The sequence below is a fragment of the Tiliqua scincoides genome, chromosome 3 (assembly GCF_035046505.1).
Source record: "Tiliqua scincoides isolate rTilSci1 chromosome 3, rTilSci1.hap2, whole genome shotgun sequence".
Classification (NCBI taxonomy): domain Eukaryota; kingdom Metazoa; phylum Chordata; class Lepidosauria; order Squamata; family Scincidae; genus Tiliqua; species Tiliqua scincoides.
This window is the reverse complement of record NC_089823.1, coordinates 176,843,092-176,857,455: the sequence shown is the minus strand read 5'-3', so window position 1 is coordinate 176,857,455 and position 14,364 is coordinate 176,843,092. Positions and strand designations below refer to the sequence as shown.

Genomic DNA, 14,364 nt, shown 5'->3' with positions numbered 1-14,364 from the left:
TCCCTTATGTGTTCCCTTAAGTGTATGGTAGTATGTGTTCCCTTACCTCGGAGCTGCCTTGCAGCTGCACCAGTGCTGGAAGGTTGTATAGGATTGGGCCCCCAATCTGCTACCTACAGCACAGATACAGGTCTTCACTGCCAAACTACACAACACACGTTGCTCTTACTACTCTTGTGTCATCTTAAATAATCCTACAGTGATGTTGAAAAGGCAGAACAGCAAAAGATATCCTAAAGAAAAAGCAGACGGCAAAGATAGATTTACAGCCCAATCCTGTATATGTCTACTCAGAAGTAAATCCCATTAGAATCAATGGGGCTTACTCCCAGGAAAGTGTGGATAGGGTTGGGCTGTTACCTGAGCCGCCACCCCCCACCACCCTCTGAACAAACACACAGCCCAATCCTATGCATGTCTACTCAGAACTAAGTCCCATTAGAGTCAATGGGGCTCACTTCCAGGAAAGTGTGGATAGGATCGGGCTGACAGTCGCCAAGACAGCTTGCACCCCATCCATCTGCAGGGAGGCACATGGTGCTATAAAATGCAGCTCCCCCATCACACCGGAAGCCCTGCTGCTGCTGCGCGTGTTTCTTTCTCAGCCCCATGATGGGGCGGGGCAAGGTTCTCGGGGAAATAGGCGGGGTCCAGGAGGCGGAGGGCTGGCCGGCCTCGGTGGGAGCCAGAAGATGGCAGAGACGGAGGCTCAGCTGCTGTTGGGTGTGGGGCTGATTGGTAAGCACACCCTTGGTGTCTGCAAGAGGCAAGATGGGTGGGAGGGGGCAGGATCCTTTTCTCTTTCTCCCCCTGGATTCCTGTTGATTCTGCTTCCCCTTTAGTCTCTATACTGATGAAGCAACTGGGGGGTGGGGGCAGGCTTTCCTTTCCTTTAGTCTGGTCCTACTGAGTAGGCGATCCTATGAACTTTGCCTTTGGGAATTGCAGGGATGCAAAGCCAACAGAATGATCGATGCATCCAAGGATGCATGCATGCATGTCAACCCTTTCCGTGCACAAACGTGGGGGTAGATAATGAGTTGCAATACAGGGGTTGGTATATACCGTCCTCTGGGTTCATTAAGGCAGAGCCCAAGGTTGTCACTTTCTTTTTCTTTCTTATCAGCTTGCAAAAAGCCCTGAAAACATGGGCATCCGGGTGCATATGTTTTGCAATCCTATGATCGTGTTGGTAAAGACTTGACACTGTCCCCTTGACACCAGATGCACTCATGGCACTTGCATAAATGTGGTCTGCTAGTCACATTGTACAGTTTTCTATGCTGAACTTGTAAGGAGGTCTTTAGTTCCTGATAGTACTACTTCTGAAATGCAGAAATTATTCAGAAATAGCTTCACTTTAAGCAGGTTTGTCCAGAATCCCTGGCCTGAGCATCGCTGCAGATCATTATTAATATAATGTTTAAGCTGCAACATAAACTGAAAATGGCAACACTGATTTAAGGTTTAAACCAGGGGTGCTCACACTTTTTTGGCTCGAGAGCTACTTTGAAACCCAGCAAGGCCCGGAGATCTACCAGAGTTTTTTTTACAATGTTCGCACCATCATAACATATAACATTTATGTGTACAATGTATGTTGGTGTACCTTGAGCCCCACTGAGTATAACAGGACTTACTCCTGAGTAGACATGCCTAGGATTAGGCTGTGAGGCTGCAATCCTAGCCACACTTACCTGGGAGTAAGCCCCATTGAGTACAATGGGCCTTACTCCCGGCGTTTCCTCCCAGAGGCACCTGAAGGGGGGGGTTGGCACTCCCCGATCTACTCATTTTGCCTCACGATCTACCAGTAGATCGCGATCCACCTATTGAGCACCCCTGGTTTAAACAATGTCATGTGTCATTTGTAAGCAAACACCAATCTCTTGAGTGTGTATAGGATGGGGGGGGGGGTAAATGTGATAGCAGGAATCAGAACTGATTAACCAATCAACTTACTTCCTTGCTGCTGTTGGCATTCTCACAGTGAACATCTTTCCACCATAGAAAAAGACACCAATGGAGATGCCCTGTGGGTCTGGTGTTACCCTTCTACAACAGTTGAGTTGAGGGATCTCTTGCTGAGAAAATGCTGCCTTACAGACGAAAGCAAACAGCTTCACCCTTTTGTATTTGGGCAGTGCAGGCTCACCTGGTTCTATGTTGTGACTACAGAAGTCCCGGATTCGTCAGCCTTGAAAAAGGTAGGATTGACACCCTGAGGAAGGGAAGTTGATACAGGAGAATGTTCTTTAGTTCTGAGTCTAATCTTGTTAGTACAGGAGGTATGACTGATGAGTGTTGGCCCAATAAAGCCTATTTTATATTGGTTGATGTCTGAATTATGTGCGCACGCACTTTAGTGAAGCAATAGCCTCTTTCAGGTCTTATGCTCAAACAAGTTAGAAGAGGGGCAAAAGGGAAGCTGGCTAGTTATCCCCCAAGGCTTTCTATACTTGTGATCGCATTGTTTAGGCTTCTGTGCATTCAGTGCTTGTCTACACTGGGCTATTTCAAAATAGGTGATGGAACTCTCCCAACCTTCAGTGTGGCTTTCTGCAGACAGGTACAAAATGCGGAGAGGCTTGGGAGCATAGCCTGTGAGCACAGATGGTCTAGGTGTGTGGCTAGCCAGTGTGATCTTATTGCCCCACACCACTTGTTCATTTGTTCTTATGGTCCATAATCCCTGAGTTCCCTGAGCAATATGTTGCCTAATGTGGCTGACATATGCATGATAACAACTGCTGCTGTTGTTATAGCGCTGCTGATTCTTATGCAGTTTATGGCAATGTGTTCATGTTGTAATGCCAGTGTATAGTGTTTGTGTCTAAAGTGGCTGGGCTGGAGAGTTAAGGCTTTGGGGTTAGAGAGGTGATCATTTTCATAACTGTCTTGATTCCAGAGCAGTTATGAAAATGATCACCTCTCTAACCCCAAAGCCTTAACTCTCCAGCCCAGCCACTTTAGACACAAACACTATACACTGGCATTACAACATGAACACATTGCCATAAACTGCATAAGATGTTTCTGGGTAGAATGTGACAGAGACCATCACTGCTACTAAACTGCACCAGAATTCTCTGAGAAAAACCATGGCTGCAGAAAATCAAATGGTTTGTTCCAGATGCAAGAAACATCAAAGTGGTTTTTGGAAAAAATAAAGGACAGTCAGGAGAGCAGTTTTGAGAACAGGAAAAAGAGGTGAATAGGAATGAATGAAATGGCATGTGTAGATAGGAACTCCATTATGTATGTCTACTCTTTATTCTTCTTCTTTCTATTTGCTTTCAAAATTATTGCTTGAATTCAGACACAAGGTCAAATCATGGTTTATGCTAACCATAGTTGAGAACATATACCATGGTCTGAGCATCCAGGCATACAACCAGTTTATAGCCGTTTGCCTACTTTTGTTTCTTATTTGCTCAGGACTTGGCTTCATAAGGTCATTCCTGTCGCTATGGTGCAGCAGCCTCTGAGACAGAGCATTAGTTCTGACTGTGGCTTTCAAACCAACATCAAAACATGAATTCAGACCCCTGTTTGTTGTCTCCAAGCAAATGATGGGTGATGGATAGGCTCTGGTTCAGACATAACTTAAAACTATGATTTCATGTTATGCCTGAACCGAGCCATTGTTGCTGTAGGTTTATATTTGTGCAACTTCTCCTTGATGGTGGCTGCTTCCAGCCATCTCTAACCCCATTCCCATTGAATAGAGCGGTTTCAAATGCCTAAGGCTTTGCTTAAAAAAAAAAAAAAGAAAGAAAAATGCATGATTGGAATCCTGATCAAATTTATGAAGCAGACTAATTTCATTGCCGTGAAGCATGTGTGAGACTTGCTGCATATTTAGAGATGCAGTGCTTATTATAGCCTTTAAAATGTAGATGATCTTGTTTATTCTTCTCAAAGGGAAGAATTGCCAAGCTTCCCCCCATCTTTCAGGTGGTTTCTTTTCTTCTTTTTTCAGTTCTCATTGGGTTACAAGAGGATAGGATGAAACAATCTTTAAATACCACATAGATTATGCAAACTATGGAGTCTCTAATTTGATGAACATGGGGGAAGACCAAATCCAGGAATTTTGTTCCACTTTTTTTTTTTTCCCATGTGACCAAATGCTATGTTGGCTCTTGGCATTATTGTAATATTTTGTGTGATTGTTCTGCTATTATAACGTGATATTGCAACATCTGTATATCACACTACTCTTTTTTGTATATTTGATAGGTGACCCATTTTTCCATTGTCCTGACAACCAAAGACTTCAACCCAGAGAAATATGCAGCCTTCACTAGGATACTCTGTCGGTGTGTATATAAAAGCTTTTTTCATGCTAGAGCTGTAAAGTTAAGGTGACTGATCAGTTAAAAATCTTTGAATTAGTTAGCGCCCTTCCCCCCCCCCCACAAATTGAGCAGTAGATTTTTAAAAGGTTTGGTAAAAGATTTGCAACACATCTGTTTACAGCACAAGTATGTTTATAATGCTCTCTCACATGGGAGGGCATCCTTCTTCTGATGTGCACATGCATCTGAAAAAAGTGCCAGCTGAAAACATAGATGCTATTTTTCTCTTAACAGTGGTTAATAATCATTGTTGATTAGTCAACCACAGGTAAATTTTAAATTTCCCTATTTAATGCTGTTTAATGCTAATGTTCAAATATATATATATGTTCCTTCAAAATAAGATCAAATATTTTTAGTGGTCTAATGGTACAAAAACCTATCGGCATATCTTATTGCAAACATATTTAGGTTTGAAAGTTCATTCCAGTTAACTGACAGCCCAATCCTAAGCATGTTTATTCAGAAGTAACATCAAAGAAACATCAGTGGGACTGATGTTAAGTATGTTAAGTTGCAGATTCGATCCCAATTAAGTATGTATAGGATTGCAACCTATGCTGACTTTTCTGGGAGTCAGACTTATTAAACACAATGGGGCTTACTTCTGAGACAATGTGCTTAGGATTACACATAATAGATTCTATATAATTTAAATCCAACATAAATCACTAGGTTTTTAGAAAATGAAGACTTTTGTAGATTTTTTCCCCTTCTAGTGTTGCATATTACAAATACTCCAAGTATAAACAGTCAGCTTTTTTGAGTGGATCAAATGTTGTTATAAAATAACAGTAAATTATAGTAAACAATAACAATGAATTAAATTAAACATCATGGTCTTAAATGAAACCATAGTGTAGTTTCATTCATAGTGTAGTGTAGTGTAAACCAACTGGATAAGTCTTATGGAACTTATTAGAATCCTATTCCATGAGAAGTTCAAAAATGCCTCTGTTCTTGCAAGTAGATTGTTGTCAGGTTCATAGGTTCAACTGAATTGGAAAACAGGATATCCAGAAAAGATCATGAGTCAGTCATAGAGTTGAGAAAGGCAATTAGAACATCAGTATCAAATTCATTTAATACAGTGGCCAAATAGCATTCATGGTGCCTGCTGAATCAGGTGGTGACCAGAAATAAGTACTTTTTTCTCATGTAGGAACCCATCAGCTGCAAATGACAGAAAATATTCAAATCTTGACAATAGTCTCAAGGAATGGGAGACATCACATGTCATACTTTCAGCAGCACTGCTTGTGCGGAGGTTCACTTCTCAGCTCATCAGCTGAGAAGTGCTGTGCAAATTGACACCTCAGCAGAAGCAGCAATGCTGAAAGGGCAGCCCATGTGATAACTGGGCTCCCCCAGTACCTCAGTGGTTTTTCCCTTTCTCATCCCCCTTGGCCTGTCTCTTTCCCCATAATTGTTCCTCACGTTCTGGAGCCTCCTTCCATCTCTTCCTCCTAGTACCTTGACAGAAGTTGCAGTATTGAAAGGACAGAGCTGGACAAGTCCAGTCATGTGAGCTGCCCTTTCAGCAGTGACACATCAGCAGAAGACGTATTGCTGAAAGGGTGGCCTTCATGATAATTAGACTTTCCCAGCACCACCCTTTCAACAGTGCCACTTCGGCCAATGTGTCATTTTGCAGCTCAGCAGTTGAGAGTAGCTGATGGTAGTGCTGGAAGAGCCCAGTTATCATGCAGGCTGGATAGTTCTGCAGGCCAAATCCAACCCACAGGCCTTATGTTTGACACCCTATTGTAGGGTGTAGAATAGGTCTATTCTATAGATTACTGTGTGGTTTACTTGAGTTTTTGTACACCATTAAAAAGATGACTTCTCATATTTTTCAGAATATACCTGAAATATGGAAGCCCTGTGAAAATGATGGAGAGTTATATTTCTGTTCTCACAAAGGGCATCTGCCAAAATGAAGAGAATGGCTCTTTCTTAAGCAAAGATTTTGATGTCAGAAAAGCTTATCTTGTGGGCTCAATCAAAGGTGAGGAGAAATTCTTCTAAAGCTATGATTGCAATTAAGCCTTCTTTATAAACATGTTTGTTTTGAACTTATTTCCAAGCAAGTTTACTTAGGATGGCAGCCCAACAGCTGGTTGTGCTGAAGTTCTCTATTGATTTATCATATTAGTTTTAAGTTTTCTTCCTTCATGAAACTCAAGGTGGCATGCATGGGGTTCTCAGGTACTGACCAGACCTACACCTGCTTAACTTCAGCAAGGTGGCTATATCATGTGCCCTCAAGATGCCATGTTGCAGATTCGATATTCTTTGCTGACTGCTAAAATGCTTTATTAAAAGCATTTTATTATATTATTATAAATGCATTTATAATATAATATATATTATAATATATATTATTATAAATGCATTTATAATAAAATGCATTAAAAGCATTTTATTATATTATTATAATAATGATATTATTATTAAAAATAATATTTGCATGGGTCATAAATAACACGTGAGGCTTTTTTGAACTCTTGTTAGAGATGATCTACATGTCTTGGGCTGCAATCCTATGCACATTTACCTGGAAGTAAGTCCTGTTGAACTCCATGAAGCTTACTTTTGAGTAAACATGCAGAGGATTGTGCTGTTGCTCCCTTACGCATGTTAACACCCCCTAGCCTGTACGCACAGATACATGTTGAGTGAACTGTGAATGTTCCCATACGTTAAGAACTACTTGCAAACAGAAGGCAAGGTGCTTGGTTATATCCTTTCTCTCTGATTCACTTTATAATTTTTAAGGGTGTGGGGTTAATGCAGGGGAGCGTTCAAAAATACCGTATTTTTTGCTCCATAAAACGCACTTTTCCCCCCAAAAAAGGGGGGGAAGTGTGTGCGTCTTATGGAGCGAATACTGCAAAGCTGCAGGTGTTCTCAGGGCAGCAGAGCCTCCTTGGCAGGTGCTTCTGCCCCTGACCAGGGTCCTGCCTGCACTCAATGCTAATGCAAATGCAAATGCAATGGTAATACAAATGCAAATTGTAATGCAAATGCCGGTGCTCAATGGTAATGCAAATGTTCAGCGCTTAGTGACAATGCACTTGCAGAAAAATACTACAGTACCTCATTCTACCAGTGCAAGGATGATAAAGCAGAAAAGGCTAGCATATAAAATTCCTTTTAAACTAGAGGTAGTAAAATATGCTAAGGAGCATGGAAACAGAGTAGCGGAGAGACATATTTTATTACACTATTTGGTTCAGAATATTTTTTTTCCTGTTTTCCTCCTCTAAAAACTAGGTGCGTCTTATGGTCAGGTGCGTCTTATAGAGCGAAAAATACGGTAATTATAATCAGTCACATCTGTGATCTGAAGTCCTTTCTTGACCTAAAGGACTGATTAGTGTGGCCATATTAAAGCTGCAAACATTGATTCCCAGCTCTTTCTAAGGTGGAAGGAGCAGGGTGAATAGTTGTGCAGTTCCTGACACAGAGGGGGCACCAGATACTGCTGTGGCTGTCTCTCCAGATGTTTAACCTTTCTTCCTAAAATGAGGCCTGCAGCAGCTTTGCACCTACTTTTTATAATCTTTAAAAGAGCAAGTAAAACTGTGACAACACCTTAGTGTTTTCTGGAGAGAAGAATGTTTCACTTACTTGAGTATTGTTGTGAGGCTCAGAAACCCAATGGCATGCAAAACTCTTTCATCATATGTTATTGCTTAATGCAGTTATGATGCTGCTTGAATATTTAGAGTCCATTAGTAGCAGGGATTTAACCTGCAACTGTCTGAAAGAGTCAGCAGGCAGAAAAATAGACTTTCAGTTCCCAATTCTATAGCCCTGATCCACGGAAAGTTAATTGAACTTAATATGGGAATACTAATGATTGAACTCTTGGGGTATTGAATGTAGAAAGAGATATAAGCACGTCACATGCTGAAAATATAAATCGCATTCGCTGGCTCCAGAAAAGCTACCACTGTAGCTTAACGTTCAGCAAATTCTCTAACACTGTCCCTGTCGCAGTGGTTAATTCAACTAAGTTATTGCAAATGCTTGTCATTTATGTTGTTGCAAGTTGTCTGGAAATCTGCTATCATGCAATACTATAATCATATTTTTCTCCTCTTTCTGTTCTAGACATAATATCTCAATTTGGAATGGAAACAGTCATCCTCTATACTGCACTCATGTTAAAGAAAAGAATTGTAGTGTATCACCCTAGAATAGAAGCCGTTCAAGAATTTACAAGGTATAGCATGCAGATGAAACAAAATCTTAGGCATCAAGTGCTGAAACTTGTTTCAGACCGGTTAGTCATGCATATGAGTTGCCTATTCAGTATGTTCACTTCTTGATATGCAACCCAAATCATTATGTGCCAATAGTACTTGGTGCTTGGGGGTATCAAGACAAGGAACCAGTTACTTTTCTTGAAAGCACATATTGTGCTAAAAGGTTGTCTTAACTGTGGCTTTTTTTTAAGGACTCTCCCTGCCTTAGTGTGGCATCGGCAAGATTGGTCAATCCTTCATTCATATGTACATCTAAATGATGATGAACTGGAAGCATTAAAATTGTGTCCAGGTAGGCGGAGTCCACCCATTGCTAAACACATTGACTGAATTTTTCTTTTGCTGTAATAGAACTGAGGAGTAGCAGATGACAGACAGCCATTAATTACATAACATTGATCTTGGAGGTATAGTTTTCAGATGTTCTACTTTTCAAATATAGTTTGTTTGAAGCCTAGTTCTAGTCTATGAATATCCCCAGCTGCAAAAAGGATACTTCTCATTCTTGGTCCTACAGTGCTGAATGGACCAGTGGCTTTATGCACAAGTTGCAGTTTTCTGTGATCCACAAATGGGTCACAACCCAGCATCTGGAAATCATCATATTAAAGCAGGGGTGTCCAAAGTTTTTGGCAGGAGGGCCACATCAGCTCTTTGACACTGTATCAGGGGCCGGGGAAAAAAAGAATTAATTTACATTTAAAATTTGAATAAATTTACATAAGTTTACATAAATGAATATATTAAAGATGAACTTATATGAATGAATGAAGGTCTTGCAATAGCTCAAGGCCTATAAAAGGCCTTGCACAAAGCAAGGCTGGCCTTTCCTTTGCTGCTGCTGCTGCTGCATCACAGACGTGAAACAGCAAGCAGTGGAGGGAGCCCTCATCCCACAGCTCACATAAAACAGTTGCCCTCATGCTGAGATCAATTGCATCGGGCCAGAGTGGGCTGCAACAAATCTCTGGAGGGCCAGAGGCTCATTGGAGACTGGGGGCTCCCTGAGGGCCACATTGAGAGGCCTCGAGGGCCGCAAGTGGCCCCAGGGCCAGGGTTTGGGCACCCCTGTATTAAAGCAATACTTCCTTCTCTTTTTGGAAGCAGGGTGGGCAGAGACTCTGGGCCCAATCCTATCCAATTTTCCAGCACTATTGAAGCTGTGCCAATGGGGTGTGGGATGGCAGTCATGGGGTCCTCCTAAAAGTAAGTGAACATTTGTTCCGTTATGTTGGGACTGCATTGCTGCTGCATCAGTGCTAGAAAGCTGGATAGGATTGGGCCTTCTAAATGTATTGTGGATTAGAGATCTCCTCCATTATTTTAAAACGAAACACTTTAATGCAGTGTTTCTCAACCAGTGGTAAAGGTATCACCAGTGGTACTAGAGGCTGTGTCTGGTGGTACTCACTGCTGAGTGGCAGGCGTCCAGGAGTCCCGCAAGACCAGGAATGCAAACACAACAAACAGCAATAGGAGGTTTGGCTCAGTGGGCAGACCTCCAAAGCATGCTTTTCTGCACCTGAAAAAGCCTTCCCGTCCACCCTGAGCTTCTTAGCGGTGTTCGTTGCATCTGGTCTCCTGACCCAGAAGTAACTGGCGATGATCATTGCCAGTCCCTTCAGGTGGTACTTCAAATAGGTGGACCATGTGAAGTGGTACGGTGGAGGACGAAGGTTGAGAAACACTGCTTTAATGAATGTTGCATTTATGTGGCTGCTCTCCTTGCTAGGACTATCTTGAGTGGGATGGTAGAATGCTTAATTCCAGTTAAATTATCAGAAATTCTGGAGAAGCATGGAACCTTAAAAAAAATCTTAAGGCAAGAAAAATAATTAATGCAACATCAATGTTTTGTTTTGTTTTTATTAGCGCACTCTCAGAGTTTTCACACTCAGTGATCATTGTCTATCTTTGCTGACCAGGTTACATTGCTGGATTTATAGACTCAGAAGTGAGCAACAGGATGGACCTATATGATGTATACGTGAATCTGCCTGAAAGTGAAATCACCATTTCGCAGCAAGCAAAAGGTTTGATTTGATGTTTTTTTGTTTTTCTGCTTGTTTGCTCTTTGATAGCAGTAGATTCCAGGAGAATTTATTTCAAATTTCTATTCTAATCTTGGAAAAACAGAGTAAAATCCTACTCTCAAATTCCTTTCCATGGCAGCATTCTAGTACATCCCTCTCTTCTTGATATACTAATACAGGCATGATTAACATAAAGGGTAGGTGCCATTGTTGCCAAAGCTAATTTGCAACTGAAGTGAAAATTGTAGAAAGTGCAGCCAAAACAGTTGAAGCAATCATGCAGAAAGATACAGTCAGGTTATCTTAGGGGGAAAAAAAAAAAGGAGAAAGTGGGGGAGGTTACCTTTGCTTACCATTGGGATGGGGAAAAGTTCAAATAACATGTTTTGATTGAAAAATAAAATTTATGAAGCAGTAGAAACATGCAAGATTCAGTGCTAAAATGTAGTAATCTTCCACCTCATCTGTGGTGTGGCAAAAAGATGGTTACAGAGTGCTGGTATGAAGAAACCCTGTTTCTTCTGAGTTCACTTGTATTTATTCTGTGTCCTGTCAAGAAACTTTCAGGGTGAGCAGCATCTTTTGGCATCCCCTTGATCATGGCGTCAGTGGCCAAAGCTATACATTATGGCTGTGCTATCATTGAGTAGTGTGTTTGCCATGGTTTGGATGGATGGATGGAATGAATGATAGCACCTTTTCTCTCCCCCCAGAGGCAATGACAATGGGAAAATTGCACAAGGAAATTGGTCAGCTCATTGTTCAGTCTGCAGAAGATCCAGAGAAATCTAACAGCCAAGTTATTAAGGTTAAGTATCCTTTGACTGTTTTCATCTATAACACATTTGTTGCTGCCTAAAGGGGTGGGGGTGAAATCAACTTGGTTCCAAGAACAGCAAGCAGGAGAAAATGACTTGATGTTCTTCCATAAACTCTTGCGCAAGTCCTGTGGAAAGACCTATTGCAGTGCAGAGACGCAACATATTGGGGATTTTCTTGCAGTATAAAAACCTAACAAAGGAAGATTGTCTGTAATGCACAAAAAAGGTTTTGAAAAGAGCTTGTGCAAAGTCTTACACAAATGAAGATCCTACTCAGGACTTGAGGTCAGTTATCTTATGTAGTATTCCCTATATTTACTAAGTATAGCTTTTTGAAGCAAGTCCCACAAATAACTGTAATTGATTTCTCAGTAAATTGCATCAAGTTGCTATTTGAGTGTTTTATGGTCCTTATCTGTTTGTCCTTCACAACAGTCATATGAAAGAGGTTATGCCTCTTATTGTAAAGATGAGAAACTGAGGCCCAAATCCTAACCAACTGACACAGCTGTGCCAATGGGGCATGTGCTGCATCCTGCAGTTGGGTGGCAGTCACATAGGTTTCCTCAAGGTGAGGGAATGTTTGCTTCCTTACCTTGAAACTGCATTGCCCTTACCTTGGTACTGGGAAATTGGTTCAGATTGCACCCTGAGGGTAATGGGGCAGGTGGCCCAATGCCTAGTGCCTTTGGAGGGGAAGTTCATAGCCAGTGACATGACTTGAATCTATTCTTCTGACGTTCAGATTGTTACTCCATACTAGGTCATGTGCTAGGATTGTTGGTAACTTGAACAGTGGAATGTTTTAAGAATGTAGAAGAATAAGTTTGCCATGGGTGTGATAAATACGAATACCTAACTGGCAATTTGGCCTCTCATTGTGAGAGGGAGGGTGCCTCCCCTTCTCCAAAGGTAGCTGTGGCTTGAGTTGAAGGGCTAAGACTTGCCATCCCTTTTACTAGAGGAGCAAAGCTTCAAGTTGCAACAGTGTGAGCGAGGCCTTCTATTTCATACAGGAGGCCTCTGTGTAAACACAAATGGATTCGGCTTTCACAGTGGTGGAGGAAGAATGCAGGCATTAGCAGCAGCTCTTCAACTAGGCAACCATGAAACCACTTGTTGAGGCCACATTGCACCACTTCTGCCTGTGCTGTGCCATGGAGCTATTAGAAGTGACACAGTAGCTCTTCCATTTCTTGGACATACCCACATCAGAAGTACTGAGTGATCAGGAGATGGAAGTGCCACATGCCCCCTTGCTCTCTGGCTTTTCTTTTTTCCAATACCTCAAACCTTGTCTCCTGAGATGGAACAGATCTGTGAGATTTTGTGTAGTAAAAAAAAAGCTAAAAGGTGTTCACATTCATAAGCCTTCCTCACCTCAGGACATTATCTGTCTCAAAGCAAAATACAAAGCAACTCTGGCCATCCTGTACTTAACGTTTGCACTCTATTTTTTCCAGGATATTTCCCTGAAGACTAAAGAAATCTTGACCAGTTTGGCCTCCCTCACAGAGGTCTTGCATGATAATGAAAAACCATCTCTTAATTTTGAAGCACTGAAACAGAAGCGGTTTCCACCAGCAACTGAAAATTTCCTTTATCATTTGGCAGCTGCTGAGCAAATGCTCGAGATTTGATGTTTTGGATGAACTGCAATGTCGTGCTGCAAAAGGAAATTCCTCTTCACTTTATTTTGACTACCCCATTTGCGTAAAGCATTTACCACAGGAAAGAGTATTTTATCTTCAAGGAAGGGGCTCAGATGATGCAGAATGTAGTTGGAGTACCTCCATGTAGCAGGATATACATGTTTTCCATTTCCTGGCTTATGATTTTATAGCAAACAGGACTGATTTTTCACAGACAGGTATGAAATAAGTGGGATGATGGTTTTGAGCTAGAAGTGTCATCTTTTTTGAATTGTATTCAGAAGTGTATTGGTATAAAGACAAGCAGAATACTTTACAAAGGCAATGGACATATGAAAGCCATCAAAATGGGCAGGATTTATTCCCTTCGTAACTATTTTGATTCAACAGGAATCAAAATTAGCTGCATGTTGTCAGTTTTTCAGACAACCAAACTATGTGCTGAAAACCCCAATACTTCCTGCTTCTAGGGAAAATGAGCTACAGGAGGGGAGAAGGTGCTTAAGTTCTTCCACTGCTGCCTTCCTTTTCACAATAGCGCCCGATCTAGTCCTCCAAACACATGTTTATGAAACCACAGGATGAATATTGGATGGGGTGTTGCCATTTATCCTTTGGGGTACAATTTCAATACATATATTTGCATATATGTAGCTTGGCTCTTAAATCTTTAATTCTGAGCATAGATAGTGTAGGTCACATATCAGACAGAACTGCTGAAGAGCCTCTACAGTAGCACTTTGCTGTATGAAAATATTTCATTTGTCCCTCTGGCCTTCATAAAGAGGTGCGCCTTAGCAGGTGACAGATAATGTAATTTTTATTTTTAAATTGGTAATTGTTTCTACTGCTAACATTTAAAAAAATTTCTATTCAATTATTGCTGAGTAAGAGTGATATTAATTTGGGAAACATTTGTTATCTTGTATGACAAACTAAGGAACCTGAGTTGTGTAATAGCATGGAGGGCACAAAAGGAATTTTGACAATTGTGTACAACTATCTAATACTATAAGTATGAGCATGACTCCTGCTCCCCTATTTTCAGGGGTGTGTCATTCTCCTTTATACAGAAACATTTCAGTGGAACTAATGTGTGACTAAAAACCAATTTATTTCACTTTTCTTACTGAATTTTGATATGACTCATGTTTTCCCCTTTAGATTTAAGATTGTATAAATGTCACTTGGCTACCATGGATAAAACACTGCATTTCAACCTT

The 14,364-nt window shown here is 41.2% G+C and overlaps 1 protein-coding gene across 2 annotated transcripts; it reads left to right on the top strand.

The window, feature by feature from the left end:
• The first annotated feature begins 655 nt into the window (after positions 1-655).
• Positions 656-14,364, top strand: DENND10 (DENN domain containing 10). 2 transcript variants are annotated; one of them, XM_066620487.1, is made up of 9 exons: positions 656-738; positions 2,011-2,207; positions 4,243-4,322; positions 6,221-6,369; positions 8,481-8,592; positions 8,827-8,927; positions 10,561-10,668; positions 11,382-11,476; positions 12,953-14,364. In XM_066620487.1, the coding sequence occupies exons 1-9, from the start codon at positions 693-695 to the stop codon at positions 13,127-13,129; spliced, it is 1,065 nt and encodes a 354-aa protein (XP_066476584.1). In that variant the 5' UTR covers positions 656-692; the 3' UTR covers positions 13,130-14,364. The 2 variants fall into 2 exon arrangements, with proteins under 2 accessions (XP_066476584.1, XP_066476585.1); XM_066620488.1 differs by lacking the exon at positions 656-738 and having other exon boundaries at positions 2,120-2,207; positions 4,243-4,326.

Coding starts and splice junctions, on each gene's coding strand:
- DENND10 (XM_066620487.1), top strand. CDS start 693: ATGGCAGAGACGGAGGCTCAGCTGCTGTTGGGTGTGGGGCTGATTG. Junction 6,370..8,480: donor TCTTGTGGGCTCAATCAAAG/GTGAGGAGAAAT, acceptor TTTCTGTTCTAG/ACATAATATCTCAATTTGGA. Junction 8,928..10,560: donor AGCATTAAAATTGTGTCCAG/GTAGGCGGAGTC, acceptor TTTGCTGACCAG/GTTACATTGCTGGATTTATA.